Source organism: Lemur catta, chromosome 9 (genome assembly GCF_020740605.2).
Source record: "Lemur catta isolate mLemCat1 chromosome 9, mLemCat1.pri, whole genome shotgun sequence".
In the NCBI taxonomy this organism is placed as follows: domain Eukaryota; kingdom Metazoa; phylum Chordata; class Mammalia; order Primates; family Lemuridae; genus Lemur; species Lemur catta.
This window is the reverse complement of record NC_059136.1, coordinates 94094141-94113515: the sequence shown is the minus strand read 5'-3', so window position 1 is coordinate 94113515 and position 19375 is coordinate 94094141. Positions and strand designations below refer to the sequence as shown.

The following is a 19375-nucleotide window of genomic DNA, read 5'->3' as shown; positions in this document are numbered from 1 at the left end:
TTCCTTCAGTGCTCTGGAATAACTTCAGTAGCATCACGATGACCTGGTATTTAAGGTTTTGTAAAAGTCAATGAGACTTTTGGCCTTAATGCCTCTGGAGACAGGAGGGATTGGATAACCCTTTCTACTTCTATAGAAATTGATCTCTTTAGACTTTCTACTGTCATTGGGGCCAATTTTGGTAATTTATAGTTTCCTAGAAAATTATACGTTCTCCTAGGTGTTAAAATTTATTTCTATCATTACAAAAAGTTTCCTCCTAAAATGACAAGCATTTTCCTGTTTTGATCATTATTCTATTTCTAATTTTGTATATATATGATTTTATTTCTTTTAATGATAAGGGAAACCCCCATCAGCCACCTGAGACCCCCACCCCTCACGAAAGACCCACATCAGCATAATACTAACCTATTACCTGGCCCATCAACTAATCTATTACCTGGAGCATCAACATAGTACTAACTTGTTACCTGATACATCAACTAACCTATTACCTTAGCCACCTAAGACCCCACCCCTCGGACCACCCCAACTTAATAAAAGTGGGAAAAATCCGGGTAGACGGGGCTCAGAATTTTGTGGTGAGACCCCTCTGAGCCCGCTGGTGAATAAGCCTTGATTCTCCGATTCTCTGTGTGAGGCTGGGTTTGTCCTCCCGACCACCCCCTATAACACTTGCTGTAACATTAAGTTAGCTAGTGGTTTGTCTGTCTTAATTTTTATTTAACAAAGTATTTTATTTATTCATTTACTTGTTCTATTTCTTTTAACTCATGTCTGCTTTAACTCCTGTTTTTAAATTTCCCCATTTTTTGTTCTTTTCCTAACTTTGACTCATATTTTTAAATTATTTGCTTTTTATTTTCTTATTAGCACTTGAGACTACAAATTTTATTCTACTTTATTTTTATCCCATAGTTTCTAATATAAGTATTTTCATTATTCTTTCTCTCTAGAATTGGTACAGTTTTGACTAGCATTTTCTTTTGACACATAGTTGCTTGAGTTTTAAAATTTCCAGACAAATGGTGATTTTTCTTTTCTAATTTTGTTAACATTTCAATTTTATGTGTCCCTATTATTTTTCAGTTCTATCGTTTGTCTGTATATAATTTTCTCAATCCTGGACCACATCTATCTATTTACTATTTCTAGGAGCAATGATAGCCAATGACAGCTTGTATCTTTTCCCTCTTCCCCACCGTAACTTCAGTCAATAGTATCATTTTTCCTAATATTTATCTTTGTACTTACTGTTAAATGTGCCTTTACCTCTGAGTTGATATGTCAGCTTTAAGTAATATCCTTGGACTCTTAGCTATTGCAGATGGAGCAGTCAGTGAGCTTATTCTACCTCCCACCAGGGGGTCTTTCCGCAACTAAGACTTCCTTGTCTGCTTGTTTCCTTTCAATGCCACATTGCTGTGGGTTTCTCCATGCGGCCACAACTTTTTCTGTCCAAAGCAAACTGGGCTCAGGAGGCTTCTGCCCCTGTCTAGTATTCCCTGCCCCCACCCCAGAGTGACCCTCTCATGTCAGGAGCTGAGTTCTGCGGCCACTTCCTGAGCTCTGCATGGCTGGACCCTCCTTAACAATTTCTGTTCCTTCTTTTCCACCAACTCTTGTAAACTTAGCTGTTTGATCTGAGCCCTGTTCTCAGGAATTTCTTCCCCAACTTTTGCACTTCCCAGAGGATTTCTGTTCTCTAGGGTGTCTAATTTTGCAGGTCTTTCTGGGATCTGTTATTGCTGGATCTCTTGGTCCCTGACACCCAGTATATCCCCTGCATTGCCTGCATTCTTTCCTGGCAGCTTTGTCCAGTCTTTAGGCATCACTGTATATATTTTGGAGTTTGTTTTCTCTGTCTCCTACTTTCACTGATTATGGAGTTCACAGGGTTTATTCTCCCTTGTTTACCTTGTCACTCTGCGTGGTTTGTGGGAGAGGCCGATACTTGAATCTAAGCTGTGAAGTCAGTTCTGGATTTTAACGTCTTTAACAGAGGATCCTCATGTAGCTCACTGGCAGTTCATTAATGAGGTGTTCAGCAGGAGATTCAGTCTGAGTCTCATTTTAACATACTTGGCGAAACAAAACTGCTCCATTGTAATTTTTCTTAATTATATTTTAAACTTACCAACATAAACTCCTATTGCTACAATAAACAGAGGAGGGAATTATTTGGATAGTTTGTTCCTCAAGCTACCTGGACAAAGTTAGTAGCACTCTGTTAATATTGTACATGGCCATATACAGCTCCCTTTTGCTTTTTAACAGTTCTAAACCATGGTCTCACTCTGCAGACACCCACCCTCAACCAAGCTGAAGAGAAAACGTAGAAGTCCACAGGTCGGGCTCCCTCAGCTCCCTTTTTCCTACTTGTCAGCGTGTCTCTAAGGGCAGTCCCCACCCTCGTTGGCTCCCATCCTGGGAAGAGATGCCCTCTCTCTCCAGACTGCAATCTCCTTCCCCAGGTACTACGCTTCATCTCTTCTGCAAGTTTTTAAATTTTATTATTTTTGTCTCCTTTGGCTTATTCCACAAATAAACTTACCCTCTTTACCCTAAAAATAAACTAAACCAGACCAAAAGTCCCCAAACATTCCTGTGTCTCTTATACCCCTTTACGGTTTGTTTCTCCCTCCTTCCCTGGCAGCCCTGCTGCCTCCAACCCTTGCTGTTCCCTCTCCCGGCCATCGCTCCACTCACTGAAACTGCTGAAAGAAAGTCAAAGCTGTCCTAATGACAAGATCCAATTACCACCTTCTTTATATCCTACGTACCAGTACAGCTAGAATGGACAATCTAGTTCTATCGGTCTGCTCTCCTGTCCCAGTGTTAATTCCACTATTCCTCAAGGTTATCATCTGCCCTCACATCATACAATCTTACTTTATATTGTCATCTACTTCTGAGCTCAAACACCACGTAAAAGAGACTCAGTTTAAAAGTATTTTAGCAAAATTTTTCTACTCATGGCAATGCACAAATTCAAAATATTACAATATGCCATTTAACATATTATTCCTTTGAAAATAAATTTGCCTCAGCTTGTGAATTTTATGTTGAAGGTCATTACAAACAAGAAATTCTATTGGGAGGAGTGGGAAAAATTAATTTTTAAAAAGTTTTTATTGATTTGGTATGGGACCAAGTACACTGTTAGTAGTTTGATAGCTCAGCGTGATGGCATGTGTTTGTGGTTCCAGCTATTCAGGAGGCTGTGGTGGGAGGGTCACTTGGGCCCAGGAGTTCCAGATTGCAGTGACCTATGATCATGCCCCGTACTCCAGGCTGGGTGACAGTGAGACCCTGTCTTTAAAAAATAAATTAAAAAAAAATAGTTTGTATTTAGGTGGTAGGTATGGGGACATGTGAATTTATAGAAAATGTCAGGTTTTAGTCTGAAAATTTCAGTTCTTGGCGCACCTATGGCCAAAGAATGACCAGAAACCCCAAAGTAAGGTAAGCACAAAAATGAGGGTTGAGGAAAGATAGGATTATAGGGCAAGAGCACGGTACAGGTTTACAGAGCAAGATACATGCAGCACAGATGACCACAAGACCCATTGTTGCAGCAAAGTGAGAGCCAAAGGAAAAGCGCAAAGAGAGGGACTGGGGATGGTCTGCGTCTTATTTTATAGTGCCTGGAGAGGGACCTCCTTTGTGGTTCAGAGGTCATCATGGAACCACTTTGATTGGACAGTTAGGAGTCAGGTGACCTGAGCCTTAACTATGCATGTGGGTTCTAGGTCACTTTCCGGACTCTATGGTACCCATGCTGTTTGGCCTGTGGGCTAGAGAGTCCTCTGGATTCGTTTGCAGCTGGCCTCCAAGTTCTGATTGGCAGATTCATAGTGTATTCCCTCCTCCCCCAGGTATGGAGAATTAGGGTGGGGCAGGACCACGATGGGGGCAACAGCACCGAGTTGCGTCCCTAGGAGATCCCAGAATCCCTCGCTATCTACCTAACAAAATTTTAGCATTTCTGCAATGGAGTTCCGTTTTGGACAAAGTGGTTTTATCAATAAATTTGAATAAATGCACTACTATGTAATGGTTAAGGTAAGCACATTGGCCACAGAAAGCAAAGCATATAACTACATAAAAGAAAAATGTTAGTTATTAACTACTGAGACAAATACAGGTACCAAATTTGTAGCTTTGCCATTTGTCTTAGAGAAAGCATTTAATACTAAAGAGGTTTTTAGTAACTTTATTTTCTAAAACTCCATCCTAGGAATGTTTTCTTCTACATGTCCACTTCTTTAAAAACAAATAGAAACAAAGACAAAAGCTTATCTTGATACAGGTTTGCAGTCAGTCAAGTTCAGCTTTTAAAGAGTTAAGATCCACCAAGAGCAGCTCAGCACTTGGCCTCTGAGAAGCGCAGGCCCTCCAGCAGCACTGAATGATGTCCTCGAGTCGCTGCCCAGGCAGGGAGCTGCTGAAGACAGCGGCCGACAGGGACGGGCGAAGGTTGTAGGCCACCACCGCGTAGAGCACCTGCTGCTGCTCCCCCGAGTAAGGCACCTCCCCGGTAGTCATCTGCCAGAAGGTGATGGCAAAGGAATAGATGTCCGCCTTGGGTGTTATGGTCTCTCCTTTCAGGAGCTCCGGGGCTCGGTGGGTGTATGTGCCTCCTGGGTGGTAAGGATGAGTCTGGAAGCCCAGCAGATCTTCCAGCTTCTGGGAGCAGCCGAAGTCACTAATTTTACAGACATCCTGCTCACTGATCAAAATGTTCGCGGGCTTCAGGTCCAAGTGCACGATGCTCTGTGAGTGAAGGAAGAGCAGGCCGTTCACAACATCCAGGGAATACTTCACACACTTCCCCAGACTTAAGTGTTCTCCAGCAGAGCAGTGAGGCTCCCCCGCCTCAGGGTACCCGGGAGCGCCGTAGATGACTTGGTGTAAAGTGACATTGCCACCAAACTCCATGATTATGGTACCCAGACTGTTGGAGCCCGGCGGCGTGCGCGTGCTGGCGGCCACAACCTGCACTATGTTGTCGTGGCGCAGCCTTGCTACGTTGAGCTCAGCCCAGAAACTCCGCTGGGATGCTAGGCGGTTCTTGGTGCACTTGTTCACTTGCTTCAAGGCCACAGGGACACCATGGTAGGTCGCCTTGTACACCGAGCCAAACCCTCCAGCTCCCAACTTCCGCAGCAAGCACACCTGCTCCCAGTCTATAGAGCACCAGGCCAGACGGCGAGGCAGCCGCGGGGCCCGGGGAGGAGTGGCCCCCAGGAAGAGCTTCCCCACCTTCCCGGGGAGCTCGGCAGGGCTGCTGCAGGGCCGCGAGTCCAGGGACGGGGACAACTCGCCCGGGAGGTGGGGCCGCAGGGCGAGAGGCGAGGGCATCGCACTTTCCAGGTGGACCTCAGAGTCGCTCCGGTGAATGAAAACAGGAGAAACCGCGGGAGTTTGGGAGCATAACTGACTACTCCTTCATTCCACCCCAGCCCTTTTCTCCTCTTCCTTCATTTCTCCAAATGAGCTACATCTGTGCTGTCACTCAGCGAGGGTTTTTATCGCATGGGGGCCGGGAATCAGAACGAAGCTCAACAATCCCTTTCAGATGAAAGCCTTTCCTTGCCACACGTCAAGTGAAGTCTTATAAAAACAAGCTCTCACCAGATGAACAGCACTGAGCTGCCCTAGAACTCACTCTCCTTTTTACACTAGTTCTTTAATTATAATAAAACGGGCTTTTTTCAAGTCTCATTTGCTGAACATTATCAGTCCTTAGGGTAAGAAGACCACAAAGTAGAATGAGATCGGTTCACACTTCGGAGGCTAAGATGATTGTTAGTGTTATTCTCCAGCTGCATCAAATCGCTCCCAGCAGTTATGGGCTGGAAGGGTTGAAATACAAACAGCAGACATTTGTTTAACCACTTATGGTGAAAATTAGGTGCAATATTCATATGGATAAAAACCTGCAACCTTAAAGTAATCAATCCAAATAGAATCACTGATATAGGTCAACACACACACACACACATCCCAATTCATCAGGGGGAAGGAGAATTCTCTTACACTTTATTCAGCTCATATAGCAAATTAACAAGATTTCTTAGCATCATACTGACTTCCTAACAATCCTTCTGTTCCAAGGCAATTCACAATTTGCCTCACTCAGTAAGCTCCTTGCAAGAGAGCTTCTAGACTGCGCAGCAAATGAGTGGCAGAAGTTTTGAATTAGAGTTGGGGGACGCAAAAAGAACAAATGTAATTCAGAGCCATGATCAGACCTTGAAATAATAACAGATATTGGAGAATTGTAGAAGAGGAAAAATCTGAAGAAATACAAATGGCACAGAATCACTGGTACCTATACAAAATGTGGAAAATCAGATGTTGAAATTAAATTCAGGGTCTTGCCATCAAACAATAAATGCTTCCTTTCTGATTTCTATAATAAAAAATTAATTTTCATACTATGTCTTTGGGAAAATAACCAATGTTACCCTGTTCATTAAAAAACACACAAAAGTGTTAAGATCTACATTTTAAAAATTAAATGGTAAAGTTCCTTCTTCTAAAGTACCCTGTAAAGAACCTCTGTGTTTTAGAGCATAAAGGTGATGGCTAACCACATTTTTATGATGACAGTGTATGCTTCTGCAGTATATTGGCTCTGAAAAGGTAAGTTAATAAACATGAGCATTTACATAAGCAATTTGAAGTCCGTGAAGCCCTGGAATAGGATTTCTATTCTATGCTATCTGTGTGGCTTAGGATATGATCTTATGTATAATGTTTAACCTGTCTGAGCCTTAATCTTTTCATGTAAGAAATTAGGCCAATAATTATCAAAATAAACATTATTATTTTGGAATACAAGTTGGGGAGTCCTGTCCAGATTAACAACAACAAAAATCTTAAAAAATGTAAAATGTGGAATATTTTATTATTATTTTTTTGAGATAGTGTCTCTCTCTGTTGCCCAGGATAGAGTGCAGTGGTAACATCATAGCTCACTGCAACCTCAAATGCCTGGGCTCAGGTGATCCCCCTGCCTCAGCCTCCTGAGTAGCTGGGACTAGAGGCATGCACCACCATGCCTGGCTAATTTTTTTATTTTTATTTTTTATAGAGACAGGTGGTCGTGCTATGTTGTGCAGGCTAGTCTGGAACTCATGGGCTCAAGCGATCCTCCCACCTTAGCCTCCCAAAGTACTAAGATCACCAGCAAAAGCCACCACACCCAGTCAACTGTGGAATTTTAGAGGAAATGCAGTTGTGTGTAATTGTAGCAAACCCAAAACATAAAAGGATGACAATAAGTAGAGAAAAATACAAAAGAAATACAATTATATTCTATAATATATCTACACTGCAAAATTTACTCAATAGCCATCACATAGTTGGAATTATAATCCAAGGCTCTGAAAAGATTATATATTAGGAGTGCTGTGAATATTAGCAGAATAAGAGCAATAGAGTGCCTTAGCTCCCTAGGTATTACTCATAATGCAAATGATGTGATTTGTTATATAATCTTTATTTTTAAGATAATCACATAAACAATTCATTTTTAAAGTTGATATTACTATTTACATAAAACATAAGGTATTAAAAATGTGTTACTCTGTGTATCCACAAACCCCAAGTTCATTAGATCTGTCATCTGCCAATCTGCCCAAGAATATTTATTTGAGTGACCATTTTACAAGAGCTTTTGTTTCCTTTTTAAGGGATCTTAAAATAGTTCTCTTAGTCAGCAAACTGCAGTTACCCGGAAAGCAGGATCTATCTCCCTATTTTTTCTCCCTGTGAGTAGCGACTAGCACATAAATTCTTATGTTCTTACTTAAATTTAATTTTTAATCCTGATTTTGTTATCACACATATGTGCAATATATAGTATTTCGTATGTGAGAAAGGGTAAGGAGCAAAGGCTTCCGGGGCCTGATGGGCTGGGTTCCTTACCATGCCAGAGTTTCAGTTTCCTCACCTGCAAGGTGAGGAAAACATGCCCACCTCAGGATTGTTGTGAAGATTAATAGGGTTTCAAATACTTAGATCAGGCCCTGATTTAGCGTAGGTAACACCTAAATGCTAATTATTATTTGTGAAACTCATTAAAAACATGCATGGGCTTATATTAATAGGAAACAGATTTGATAGTGTTGGTGTAAAACTATCATACCAGGGCGGAAGTAACTTATTTTAAGTTAAACTAATTTAAAGTTTAACTTAAGTATTTTTCCTGCTCTTAAATTTTGAGGTTAAAGATATAAAAGCACGTTGCATTATTGGTACAGAATATACTAAAAACGTGGAGGGCTATCACTAATCTGATAAATACAATGAGTTATGTCATCCCTAAACAAAGGCAAAGAACGAAATTTGACAACAGGGTAGGCACCACATGGAAATACAAAGGAAACAAAGGAGAGGACGCAGAGATTGTGCGTGAGGCTGTCACGCTTTTACGTCTTCTGCCCTTTCATTGGCAGCATGACTGTTAAGATACTTCAATATCAGCCAAACAGCAAATTTTTCATCAGTTTCGGCAAAAGATATCAGAAGTAATAGCTCATTTACTCCGATTTTAATCGAGGAGCCTGAGGCTCCGGGGTCGCCGGCGGCGTGCCGCGCGCACAGGGCCGCAGCCGCCGCAGCGCCGGGCGCGCACGGGGTTCCGGGACGCCGGGGCCGCGGAGGCGGCTCCTCCTTCCCGGGTTCCGGGGTCGCCGGGAGACCGGCCTGCGCCGCCGCCGCCCCTGCGCGCGCTCGGCTCCCGGGGCCTCGTCGGCTGCGGAGTCCGTGCGCGTCTCGCAAACCGGCTCGTCCGCCCGATGCACGTGGCCGGGGCCGTCTCTTCCCCCCCCCCCCCAAAGACGATCAAAGATGGGTCCTGCTTGGCCTTCTGCGTACGCAGTAACTTTTCACTTCAGTTCCGAGCCGTCACGTCACCCCTTGGAAGACATTTTTAAAAGGCCACGAAACCCCACCGGCGTAACAACGACGCACAGAGCCCGGCTGATGACGGCCGCGTTGCGCGGGCGCCGGCCCGAGTGCGCCTGCGCGCGGGGCGGCAGTGCTGGAGTCTGCGCCCGGGACGGCGCCGCGCTCGGGCTGCGGCCGGAGTCGGCGTCGGGGCGCGGGGGAGCGCGGGCCGGGGCCCTGGGAGCCTGGTTAGCAGTCGCAGCCATGGGTTAATTCGGACTGTAAAGGTGTAGATGAATGCATACGCCTTACTAAAAATTCCAATACAAAGGCTATAGAGTCAAACTCGAAAACCGTATCATTAATTTTTTTTTTTACTTAAGTGGACTTTTAATATTATTCTGAAATTTGAATTTTATACCCAGCAATATAACACAGACTTGTTTCCATATCAGAAAAATACACATACAGCCGTATAGTTTTCCCGTGGTCAGCACAGTCTGAGCGGGGCAGATCCCCGGAGGTAACCTAAGCTCACTGCCTGTTTCTTCTGTGCATTCGCGGAGGTTGGCTGCTTCCCTGTGGCCTGCTCACTCGGATTCTGTATTTTGACTCTTAAGATACATGATATATTTTTACTTCTTCTCTAAATACCTTTTAACTTGACAAGATTTTAAGACATGCAAACGTCTTTCAAAGTGGCTTTAGAGACTTTTGAGTTTAATGGTATCTTGCAATTTTCTCTTATTATTAAGACCGTAAAATGCTCATAGATATTTGAAATTTTATCTGCTTGAATGAAATTTGGCTGTCTTGAATGACTTTGTCCAACTTGTGGTCACAATTTACAGGATCGTTCTATTGACATCTTCCCTTAAGCCAGAAAGCGCTTTCTATGTACTTAATATTTACTAAATTTTGTACTTTTCACTGGTAAAGCAAATGAGTCAAAATAATAGTATGTTTGAATAAAGGATTCAAAAGTAATATAATCTATTAATTTCACCATCTTTTTTCAACTTTATCCAAATCTTTCTCCTGTATATTATGATGGACTCATGGCTTTTCATAGATTCAATGTGATTTAATCAACGGCAATAATAATTATATTTTATTGCTCAAATTGACACACTTTGGCCAGTGGGGGGCCCTGGCTAATTTAATTTTTTTTTTTTTTGTAGAGACAAAACTCTCACTATGTTGCCTAGGCTGGTCTCAAACTCCTGGCCTCAAGTGATCCTCCAGGCTCAGGCTGCCAAAGTGCTGGGATCGCAGACATGAGCCCCCTCACCCGGCTTCCTATTGATATTTCTAATTTGGTTCTGACATTACAGTTCCCAATTAAAGCATTTTGATTTTATTAGTTCCCTCTCCTTAGTTTATACTTAAAATCTTGATTCCAAACAAAATCAATCTAATTACTTGTTATCTGATAAAATTATTAAATATAGTTTAAGATTTCTTTGCAGTTATTTTTATCCTTATACTATATGCCATTAAGGATGTGTAATCAAATTATTTTCTTGTAGAGTCACGCATCATAACTCATTCCGTGAGGCTTTGTATTCCATGGATCATGTGTGATTATGTTTTCAGTTCTGGAAAGGCATCGGCATAACTAGCTGGCAGTTCTCTCGGAAGGTGGTAGTTTTCAGGCAAGAGATTTTTTTGTTTTGTGATAATCAAACCCTTGAGGATGGTAGAAAAGTATTCTCAGAGTCTACTTTATGAGATGGAGGTGAAGGGAAAATCAAGCGAATGAATTTCCCCAGTTCTGTATAAAAATTTCATTTAGCCATATCTGGTCCGTATGTAGTTACCAAGCGCAATATTTGTGCCTAAGATTCATACACACACGTTCTGGATGGGCACTCCAATTCTGGCTTCTATTCAATTTCTTGAAATATTAGAATACACATAATTTCATGTACTTCATTAAAATTTGATGTAGTAAATATTAAGTGGTATCAAAGCCTTTAAAATTTTTTATTGTCTCTTTTTTGAGCTTCCTCCTATAATATGTAGCATTTTCCTACTGACTGGATATTATTTTATTATACCAAAGTTTACAATGTATAAATCCAAATGAATCTGTAAACTGATTATAAAATAATAATAATAATCCAGTCCCCAAATCTTTAATTTTCCTCTCTTTATATGTAATTTCTCTTTGTATGTATAGAAAATATATCTTCTCAGTGCTTCTTATTTGAGTAAGATTTTTTTTTTAAATACAAAGAATTTCCTTCTCACCTGGCCTTCTGCATTTATTTGAGGTCTAGATTTATTTGAGGAGAGATTTATTTCATTTTTCATGTATTCTAAAATATGCAAATATTCTGCCTTTACTAGATAAAAAATATTCTAATTATTTCTGGGGTGTGCCTTCTTAATGGCTTAAGGGGTTCAGTGCTAATGCTTTGAGGCTTAATTTTATGTGAGATTAAGAGGCACTTTATAGCAAAGCTCCTGGCATCTCCGGCTGGCATCTTCGGAAGTGGAACATCAGGAAACTTGTGGCAACTCCACACAAGGTGATTTTAGGTGACTCTGGGGGCAGGGAAGGGGGAGGAACCCAGTGATTAGGTCTTCAGCTCTTGTTGAGATGGGAGGCTGGGGTACGGTCTTAGGGGTCATACTTGGACAGGAAATGGAGACAGAACCTTCTTGAGGGCTTTTCCCCAGTTCTTCTCTCAACGTCTTTCATGAGGTTTTGGCCACTTTCTTGGCAACTTGTGTCAGAGCCTCATCTTTTCATATACTCCATGAGTCAGTCTGGCTGGCATGGTGATTTCCCTGGTTCTCCTTTAGACGTTTCAGGATATTATAGTTTGGGATCTATAAAGGGGATTAAATTAAGATTCAGGCCCATCCCTGATATACCAATAACAGATTTTATAGACCATTCACTATAAATGATCCAGCACAAATTGAGGAAGGCTAGAAATGCCTACCTGCTATTTAGACATGGTGATGCCCATGGCTAGTCAGTCTAGTCTAGGGAGGAAGACAGGATATTCAATCTTTTTATTGGATGTTATGGGAACGAGATGGGGGGGGTGAAACACTAGGCTAGACAAAAATATTTGATTTATGATTCCTACCTGAGACGAGAGGTTCTGAACTAAATAGAGGTGAGTGTAAACATGGCAACCCAGGGCTGGAGAGGTCAGTGGCGGAGGGCAAGTGCACAGGAAGACAGGAGCTTACCAAAGTCGGGAGATCATTCTGCAGCCTCCTGAGGTCAGGTTCCCTGCTGCTCCGAATTCTTGTGGAAATTCTATGCCAAATTCTTGTGGAAATAAAGATCATGGTTTCAAATTTTAAGACTGTGCCGTGTACTACTAATCTGTGCATGGAAGGAGAAATGGAGAAGCATACACACACTGGAGGCTCCACTGCCAGGCTTCTTGGAATCAAGTTTTGTTTGCTCTTTTAATATTTTTGTGTGTGTGTGTAACGAATATGAGGGACTTAATTTAACAACTTTAGCAACCCATTTACTGGGCAACCCAGAACATTTCTGGGAATCATTTTGCTCTTTGAGAAGGAGACCCCTGGGGAGAGGGACGAGTGTGGGGAGGGACACCTGGGTCAAGGGGGCTGTGGGTGCTTCTGAGAGGGACGGGCAGGATCTCCATCAAACGATATCCTTGAGCTTCAACCCAGGATACCAGTGGACACTTAGTAGGTATTTCCCTTTTATTCACAGAAACATTTGATTTAGGCTTTTGTATTTACTAGAGCACGCAGTGTAATTTTTAATTATCCATGGAGTGAACAGCCAGAGGCTGATTTGGGGTTTATATATCCCAATTGTTGTTGACACTCTTTTTCAAAAAAGTGATTTACTAATTACCAAAAAGAACAGTTTGGTCCCTTCCACAATTGAGTGTAATCCCCTCTGGCCCAGCTCTTGCCCATTGACAATGTCCAATTATATAAGCAGATGTTATTAATAACTTGAGTTCATATTGGTCCCCACATTCAGCCCAATGAAAGCATGTGTGTGTGTGTGTTGCAGGAGGGTTACACAATAATTTGTCCCAGACGGCCCCAGAGGAGATAGCAGACATTCTGTAACTTGTCTAATTTTTCCACCAAAAGGAATAGTTTTGAGTTAGCACATTAGCAACATTGTTAGATCCAGGTAAAGTAGGACTGTCACTCTAGCTTTGAACAGCCACGAATGCCAGAAGCAGCAGGGCCAGGGAAACATAGTAGGAGACAGGAAATTGCTATAAGTCACTATTTTAAAAGCCTTTGGGTTTTAGGTTGTATTGTCCCTTATTCAATTCTATTTCCTCTGTATTTATTTATTTATGAGACAGGGTCTTGCTCTATCACCTGGGCTAGAGTACAGTGGTGTCATCATAGCTCACTGCAACCTCAAACTCCTAGGCTCCAGCAATCCTCCTGCCTCAGCCTTCTGAGTAACTGGGACTACAGGTGCGCACCACCACACCCAGCTAATTTTTATTGTTCATTTTTTCTTTTTTCTTTTCTTTTCTTTTTTTTTTTTTTGAGACAGAGTCTCACGCTGTTGCCTGGGCTGGAGTGCCATGGTGTCAGCCTAGTTCACAGCAACCTCAAACTCCTGGGCTCAAGCAATCCTTCTGCCTCAGCCTCCCAAGTAGCTAGGACTACAGGCATGTGCCACCATGCCCGACTAATTTTTTCTATATAGTTTTAGTTGTCCAGATAATTTCTTTCTATTTTTTTGGTAGAGACGGGGTCTCGCTCTTGCTCAGGCTGGTGTCGAACTCCTGGGCTCAAACGATCTACCTGCGTCAGCCTCCCAGAATGCTAGGATTACAGGCATGAGCCACTGCACCCGGCCTCCAGCTAATTTTTAAATTTTTTGTAGAGATGGGGTCTCGCTCCTGCTCAGGCTGGTCTCAAACTCCTGGCCTCAAGTGATCCTTCTGCCTGGGCCTCCCAGAGTGCTAGGATTATAGGCATGAGCCACCGAGGCTGGCCTGTTTCTTGTGCTTTTAACTTACACATTTTTTTTGGTGTAATTAACCTACACCTGCTCCTCCATGTTTGCATTTTCCCTAATCAATATATTATCAGTGTCATGGGTAATTATAATATTTGGATCTAGTTTAGGCCATCAGCTTAAATTCCTTTACATTATATTATGACACAAAAATGAGTAGTGTATATATTAAATTACCATTGATTGCCAGTGGTGTTAACAGAGAGAGGATTGTATTAGCCTGATTTATAAGAGCTTACAAAACCTGGCAGGAGGTATAATAATCTTACAATAGAGAAACAAAATTAGACATAGCATTGATACAGTAGGAATGGCATCATTCAATTTACTGTAATCCACAGTTATTAGTTAGGGTTGTTAGGTTCCAAGAAGTAGGAGAAACCAACTTAATCAAATTTAAGCAAAGAGAAAATTTTTGGAAAGATTTTTCAGAATCACAGACTCAATGGGAACCTGAAGAACTATGCTCCAAAGTGGGCAAGAACAAAAACACACTTAGAGAACTAGGAAGCAGGAGCCACAGTAACAATCCCTGCAGAAAGATATGGCCAGGATACCACCACCGAACTGAATGTCCCTCAGCCTTTTCTTTAGGAAGCAGCCCACAGGCCAGTTTTGTTTGCTTTCTGACTCCCTGGCTGCACCAGTGTAGAGAAAAATAAGATATGACCCTTTGACCCTCCCTTGTTGGCAGGCAAGCACCTGGATATGCTATTTCAACCAGACCTCAACCTTCTGGGGAGAAGCAATTTCTCAAATGTAGATCAAGGTGCTGCTAGGAAGGACTAGACATTGTGCAGCCAAAGGCAACAAATGTCCTGTTCCCTCACCAGGGACCTATCTCTGGCAAAGATCAGGGCAATAGAAGGGAGTGGAGGTGTAAACTAGCCTCGGGTATCCAGTTCCCGTATTCAGCTGTGATGACTTTCAGTTCTCTAGGCCCCTTGTGCTGTTTCATGTTTATAGTTTGGGTTGGGGTACGGGATTCCAAAGACTCCAGTTTTGCATGACCTAGTTACATTCATTCCCTTCCAAATGTCCTGTCTACCCCTTCAAGGGTAATTTTCCTTTTTCCCTCAAGGCCATAATAAATCAATTCATGGGAAAAGGAAAGCTGTCACAGGTAATTCACCAGGCCCACCTGGCCCACTTGGCGTGTTCGCACAATTCAGTTATTTTGGACACTCACTTCTTAAGTTTCAGTGGTTATGGAGGCTCTTTTCATGTATTTGGTTCTTCAGGCCTGGCTAATCATCACATTCTCTTTCTCTTGGTTATCGTGATTGGTTCAATGAGACTCAGTTGCAGGAGTTTTCTAGAGCAATGAAGACCCAGTGCCTTTGGGAGCATGCTTGCTTGAGAGTGAAATGAATGCAGAATAAAGCAGAGCAAAAATCTGGTAAAAAAGAGATGGAGACTGTTTAACAATGTTTGAACTCTTAGGACTGATTCTGTGTGAAGCTAGATCTTCTCATGGACACATCAGTTATGTAACCCAGGAAATAAATTATATTTGGGGAAATGGTGGATGTGAGGAAGTCCTGATAGGGATTAAGATAGAATTTCCCCACAGGTTGGTGAGATAGGAGTGCTTTGCTCAACACCATCTCCCATCCTTACCTAGTTCTTGTCACCCAGGGACAACTAATTTCAACTTTTTGAGCTGTATATTGGGTATTTATTTCTTATCCTGGCATACATTTCTATAGCTCATCTATTCCAAAGTGGATGGTTGTTCTGGCCTACTGCATAGCTAACATCTTGGGTTTTTCCCTTTACTTTTATTCTTGGAATTCTCTTCACCTCAATCTTGGTTTAGATCCACTTTTTCCTGAATTCTATGCTTTCCTCTTATCTGGTCTATTTTCTTGTTTTGGTGGAACACATCCTTCAGTAGCTTACTGAAAAACAATGCATGGGAGATAATTGGTTCCAGTTGCTACATGTCTGATAATGTATTTTACTCTGACATTTGATTAAAAAATTGGCTGGTCCAAATTGTATATTGGAATTAATTTTCCCTCACAATTTTAAAAACAGCTCTTGAGAAGTCTAATGCTTTCTTCCTGGTACTTTGCATGTAACTAATTTTTTTTGCATGGAAGTTTTTAGGATATTCTCTGAATTAGATAGCTATTGTGGCATAACAAATTACCCCACAACTTAGTGTGGGTTATGTCTCACATTTATTAGCTCATAGTTTCCATGTGATCAGGAATCTAGGTACAGTTTAGCTTGGCCTTCTGGTTCAGGGACTCTCAAAACACTGCTATCAGGCTTTCAGCTGGGGTTGCAGTAGGGTTTGTTATAATTAATATAATTTTCTTCTGCTTTCACAGACATCTTATCAGAAACTATTCAAGCTAGAAGATAATGGAACAATCCTTAAACTGCTGAGAGAAAAAAGTAAGCATCACCCCTTTATTCTTTATGTAGCAAATATATTGTTCAAAAATGAAGATGAAATAGACTTCTTTAGGCAAATAAAAGCTGAGAGAATTTGATGCTTGCAGACCTGCAATACCAGAAATGTTAAGGGAAGTACATTGTGCAAAAGAGAAATTATACTAGGTAGAAACCTGGACATATATAAAGCAATAAAGCATATTGGAAATGGTAAAAAAAATAGGCTAAAGTAAAAGATTTTTATCTTAAATATTTCATTAAAAGACTACTGAATGTTTAAAGTAGTAGTAGTAGTAATAACAATAATGCATTGTTGGGTTTAGAACCTATGTTGAAAGCAAGAAAACAATGGCCCAAAGGAGAGGAAGGGGAAATGGAAGCCTGTTGTTGTAAGATTCACATTATAACTCAAGTGATATAATATTATATGAAGGTAGATGATGATAAGTTAAGGATGCATATTGAAACCTTAGAGGAACCACTAAAACAATAAAACAAAGAGGTATAGCTAATAAACCAATAGTGGAGATTTTAAAAAATCTTAAAGCTTATTCAATTAATCCAAAAGAAGATGAGAGAAAAAGGAACAAAATATCTATATGATAGATAGAAAGGAAATTGTTAGATATTATATTTAAACCCAAATCTATCACTAGTCAAATTAAATATAAGTGGACTAAACACTCCTATTAAAAGGCAGAGATTATTGGACTGGATAAAATGGCAGAACTCAACTCTATGTTGTCTGTAAGAAACCCAATTTAAATACAAAGATGCATACAATATAAAAGTAAAAGGATGGAAAATGAAATACTATTCGAAGACTAATGAAAAGAAAGCTGGATTGGTTATATTAATAGCAAGAAAAAGCAGACTTTAAAATAGAACTATTAACAAAAATTAATGATACTTCAAAATGGTAAAGGAATCAAGAAACTTAATAATCTTAAATGGGTATGATAGAGCTTCAAAATTAATAAAGCAAAAAAGACAAAACTGAAAGAAATAAGACTACTAATAATTGAAGATATCAACATTCTTCCCTTAGTGATTGATGAAACAAGCAGACAAAAAATTATCAAGTATATAGAAAAAGTAAACAACACTCTTGTATTAGAGTTCTCCAGAGAAAAAGAAATAACAGGATCTATCTATCTACTGAGATTTATTTCAAGGAACTAACTCACATGATTGTAGGGGCTTGGCAAGTCCAAGATCTGTAGGACAGGCTGACAGGGAAGAGTTGCAGTTCAAGCCCACGACTAGTCTCCTGGCAAAATTTCTTCTTGCCTGGAGGAACCCAGGCTGTGTTCTGTTAAGGCCTTTAACTGATTGGATAAGGCTTGCTCTCATTATGAAGGGTAATCTGCTTTACTTAATGTCCACGGATTCAAATATTTATCTCATCTAAAACAAAAGTGATATTTCTCAGAGAAGCATCCAGAATGTTTGATCAAATATCTGGGCACTGTGGCCCAGCCAAGCCAAGACACACAAAGTAACCATCACAACTCTTAATAAACTTGTCCCCAAAACTGCCAAAATACAAATTTTTATAAAGTGTGTATGGAACATTTACCAAGATAAACCATAAAACAAGTTTAAATTTAAAATGATTAATATCAAACAGAGTAAATTTTTACATGACAGTAAAGTTAAGTTAGAAATCATCAAGAGAGAGATATCTGGAAGATCCTTCAATATCTGGAAATTAAACAACATATTTCTAAAGACTCCATGAATCCAAGAAGAAATCACAAAGAAAGTTATAAAATATTTTTAACTAAGGAAAAAGAAAACTCAGCATATCAAAAATTTTTTTCATGATCTGTGATTTTGTTTTTAATTAAGTTATGATCACATATAATTTTTAAATTTGTGTTTATCTCCTCTACTTTAATCCTTCTAATGAGTTGGTAAAAGCACCATTACCAATCACACATATACAGAAGTTCTACAGTTTTATGTGTTTTTGAAGAGCTGTTTAAAGACAATCCTAAATTATAACTTAGTCTGACTTAGGTAGTAAAGAATTCAAAAGTTTAATTTGCTATTTCTCGTCACATTGACTTTTAAAAGCATTTAACCTTGTAGATTGTCTATAAAATGTGAGAAGTGTTAAATATTCTTTATTTGATGTTACACATAAACCACACTAAAATGCCTTTCAATAAATAAAAGGAAGCATTTTAGTAGACACAGGGAAATTAGATTGGCATAGCGAAGACCAAAAATATATAAAGTAAACATTGCTACCTTATCTCCAGCCTTCACCTTTAACGGGCTAATAAACACAAATTAAAACACCAGTGAGGTCTGGCATGGTGGCCCACGCCTGTAATCCTAGCACTCTGGGAGGCCAAAGTGGGTGGATCGTTTGAGCTCAAGAATTTGAGACCAGCTTGAGCAAAAGCGAGACCCCGTCTCTACTAAAAATAGAAAGAAACTAGCTGGACAACTAAAAATACGTAGAAAAAATTAGCCGGGCATGGTGGCACATGCCTGTAGTCCCAGCTACTTGGGAGGCTGAGGCAGGAGGATTGCTTGAGTACAGGAGTTTGAGGTTGCTGTGAGCTAGGCTGATGCCACGGCACTCTAGCATGGGCAACAGGGTAAGACTGTCTCAAAAAAAAAAAAAAACAAAAAACAAACCAAAAAACACCAGTGAGTCTTGCTTGGTTCCAAGACAGTGAACGGATTTCCCTAGTATTTAAATATATTCACATAACCAGTTATGTAAATCTAAATATAAAACCAATCTTCAACAGGTTTTGAAATGGCAATTTACCATCCTTGTGAAAAGTTGAACATTACTAATTAATCCAATCATATCTTCAGAAGGGGAAAACAGTGATAGCATTTACTGTATTGGAATTACTATCAAAATACAAAAAACCGAATAACCACAAGCCAGTCTTAGTTAAATCAGGACTGTCCAACAAAAATATTCTGTCACTCTTTCATTATCTGAATTCTGGTGTATGAGACCAGTTAAATTATGGTACACATTAAAAAAGTTATGAAACATTTCTGTTTTCTAATAAATAAGGGAGTGGCCAATTA

At 40.4% G+C, this 19375-nt stretch overlaps 1 protein-coding gene across 1 annotated transcript; it reads right to left on the bottom strand.

Moving 5' to 3' along the window:
- Positions 1 to 4323: 4323 nt before the first annotated feature.
- MOS (MOS proto-oncogene, serine/threonine kinase) lies at positions 4324 to 5367 on the bottom strand. The gene has a single exon (XM_045560481.1). It carries the CDS (start codon positions 5365 to 5367, stop codon positions 4324 to 4326), a length of 1044 nt encoding a protein of 347 aa, XP_045416437.1.
- Between the last annotated feature and the right edge of the window lie 14008 nt (positions 5368 to 19375).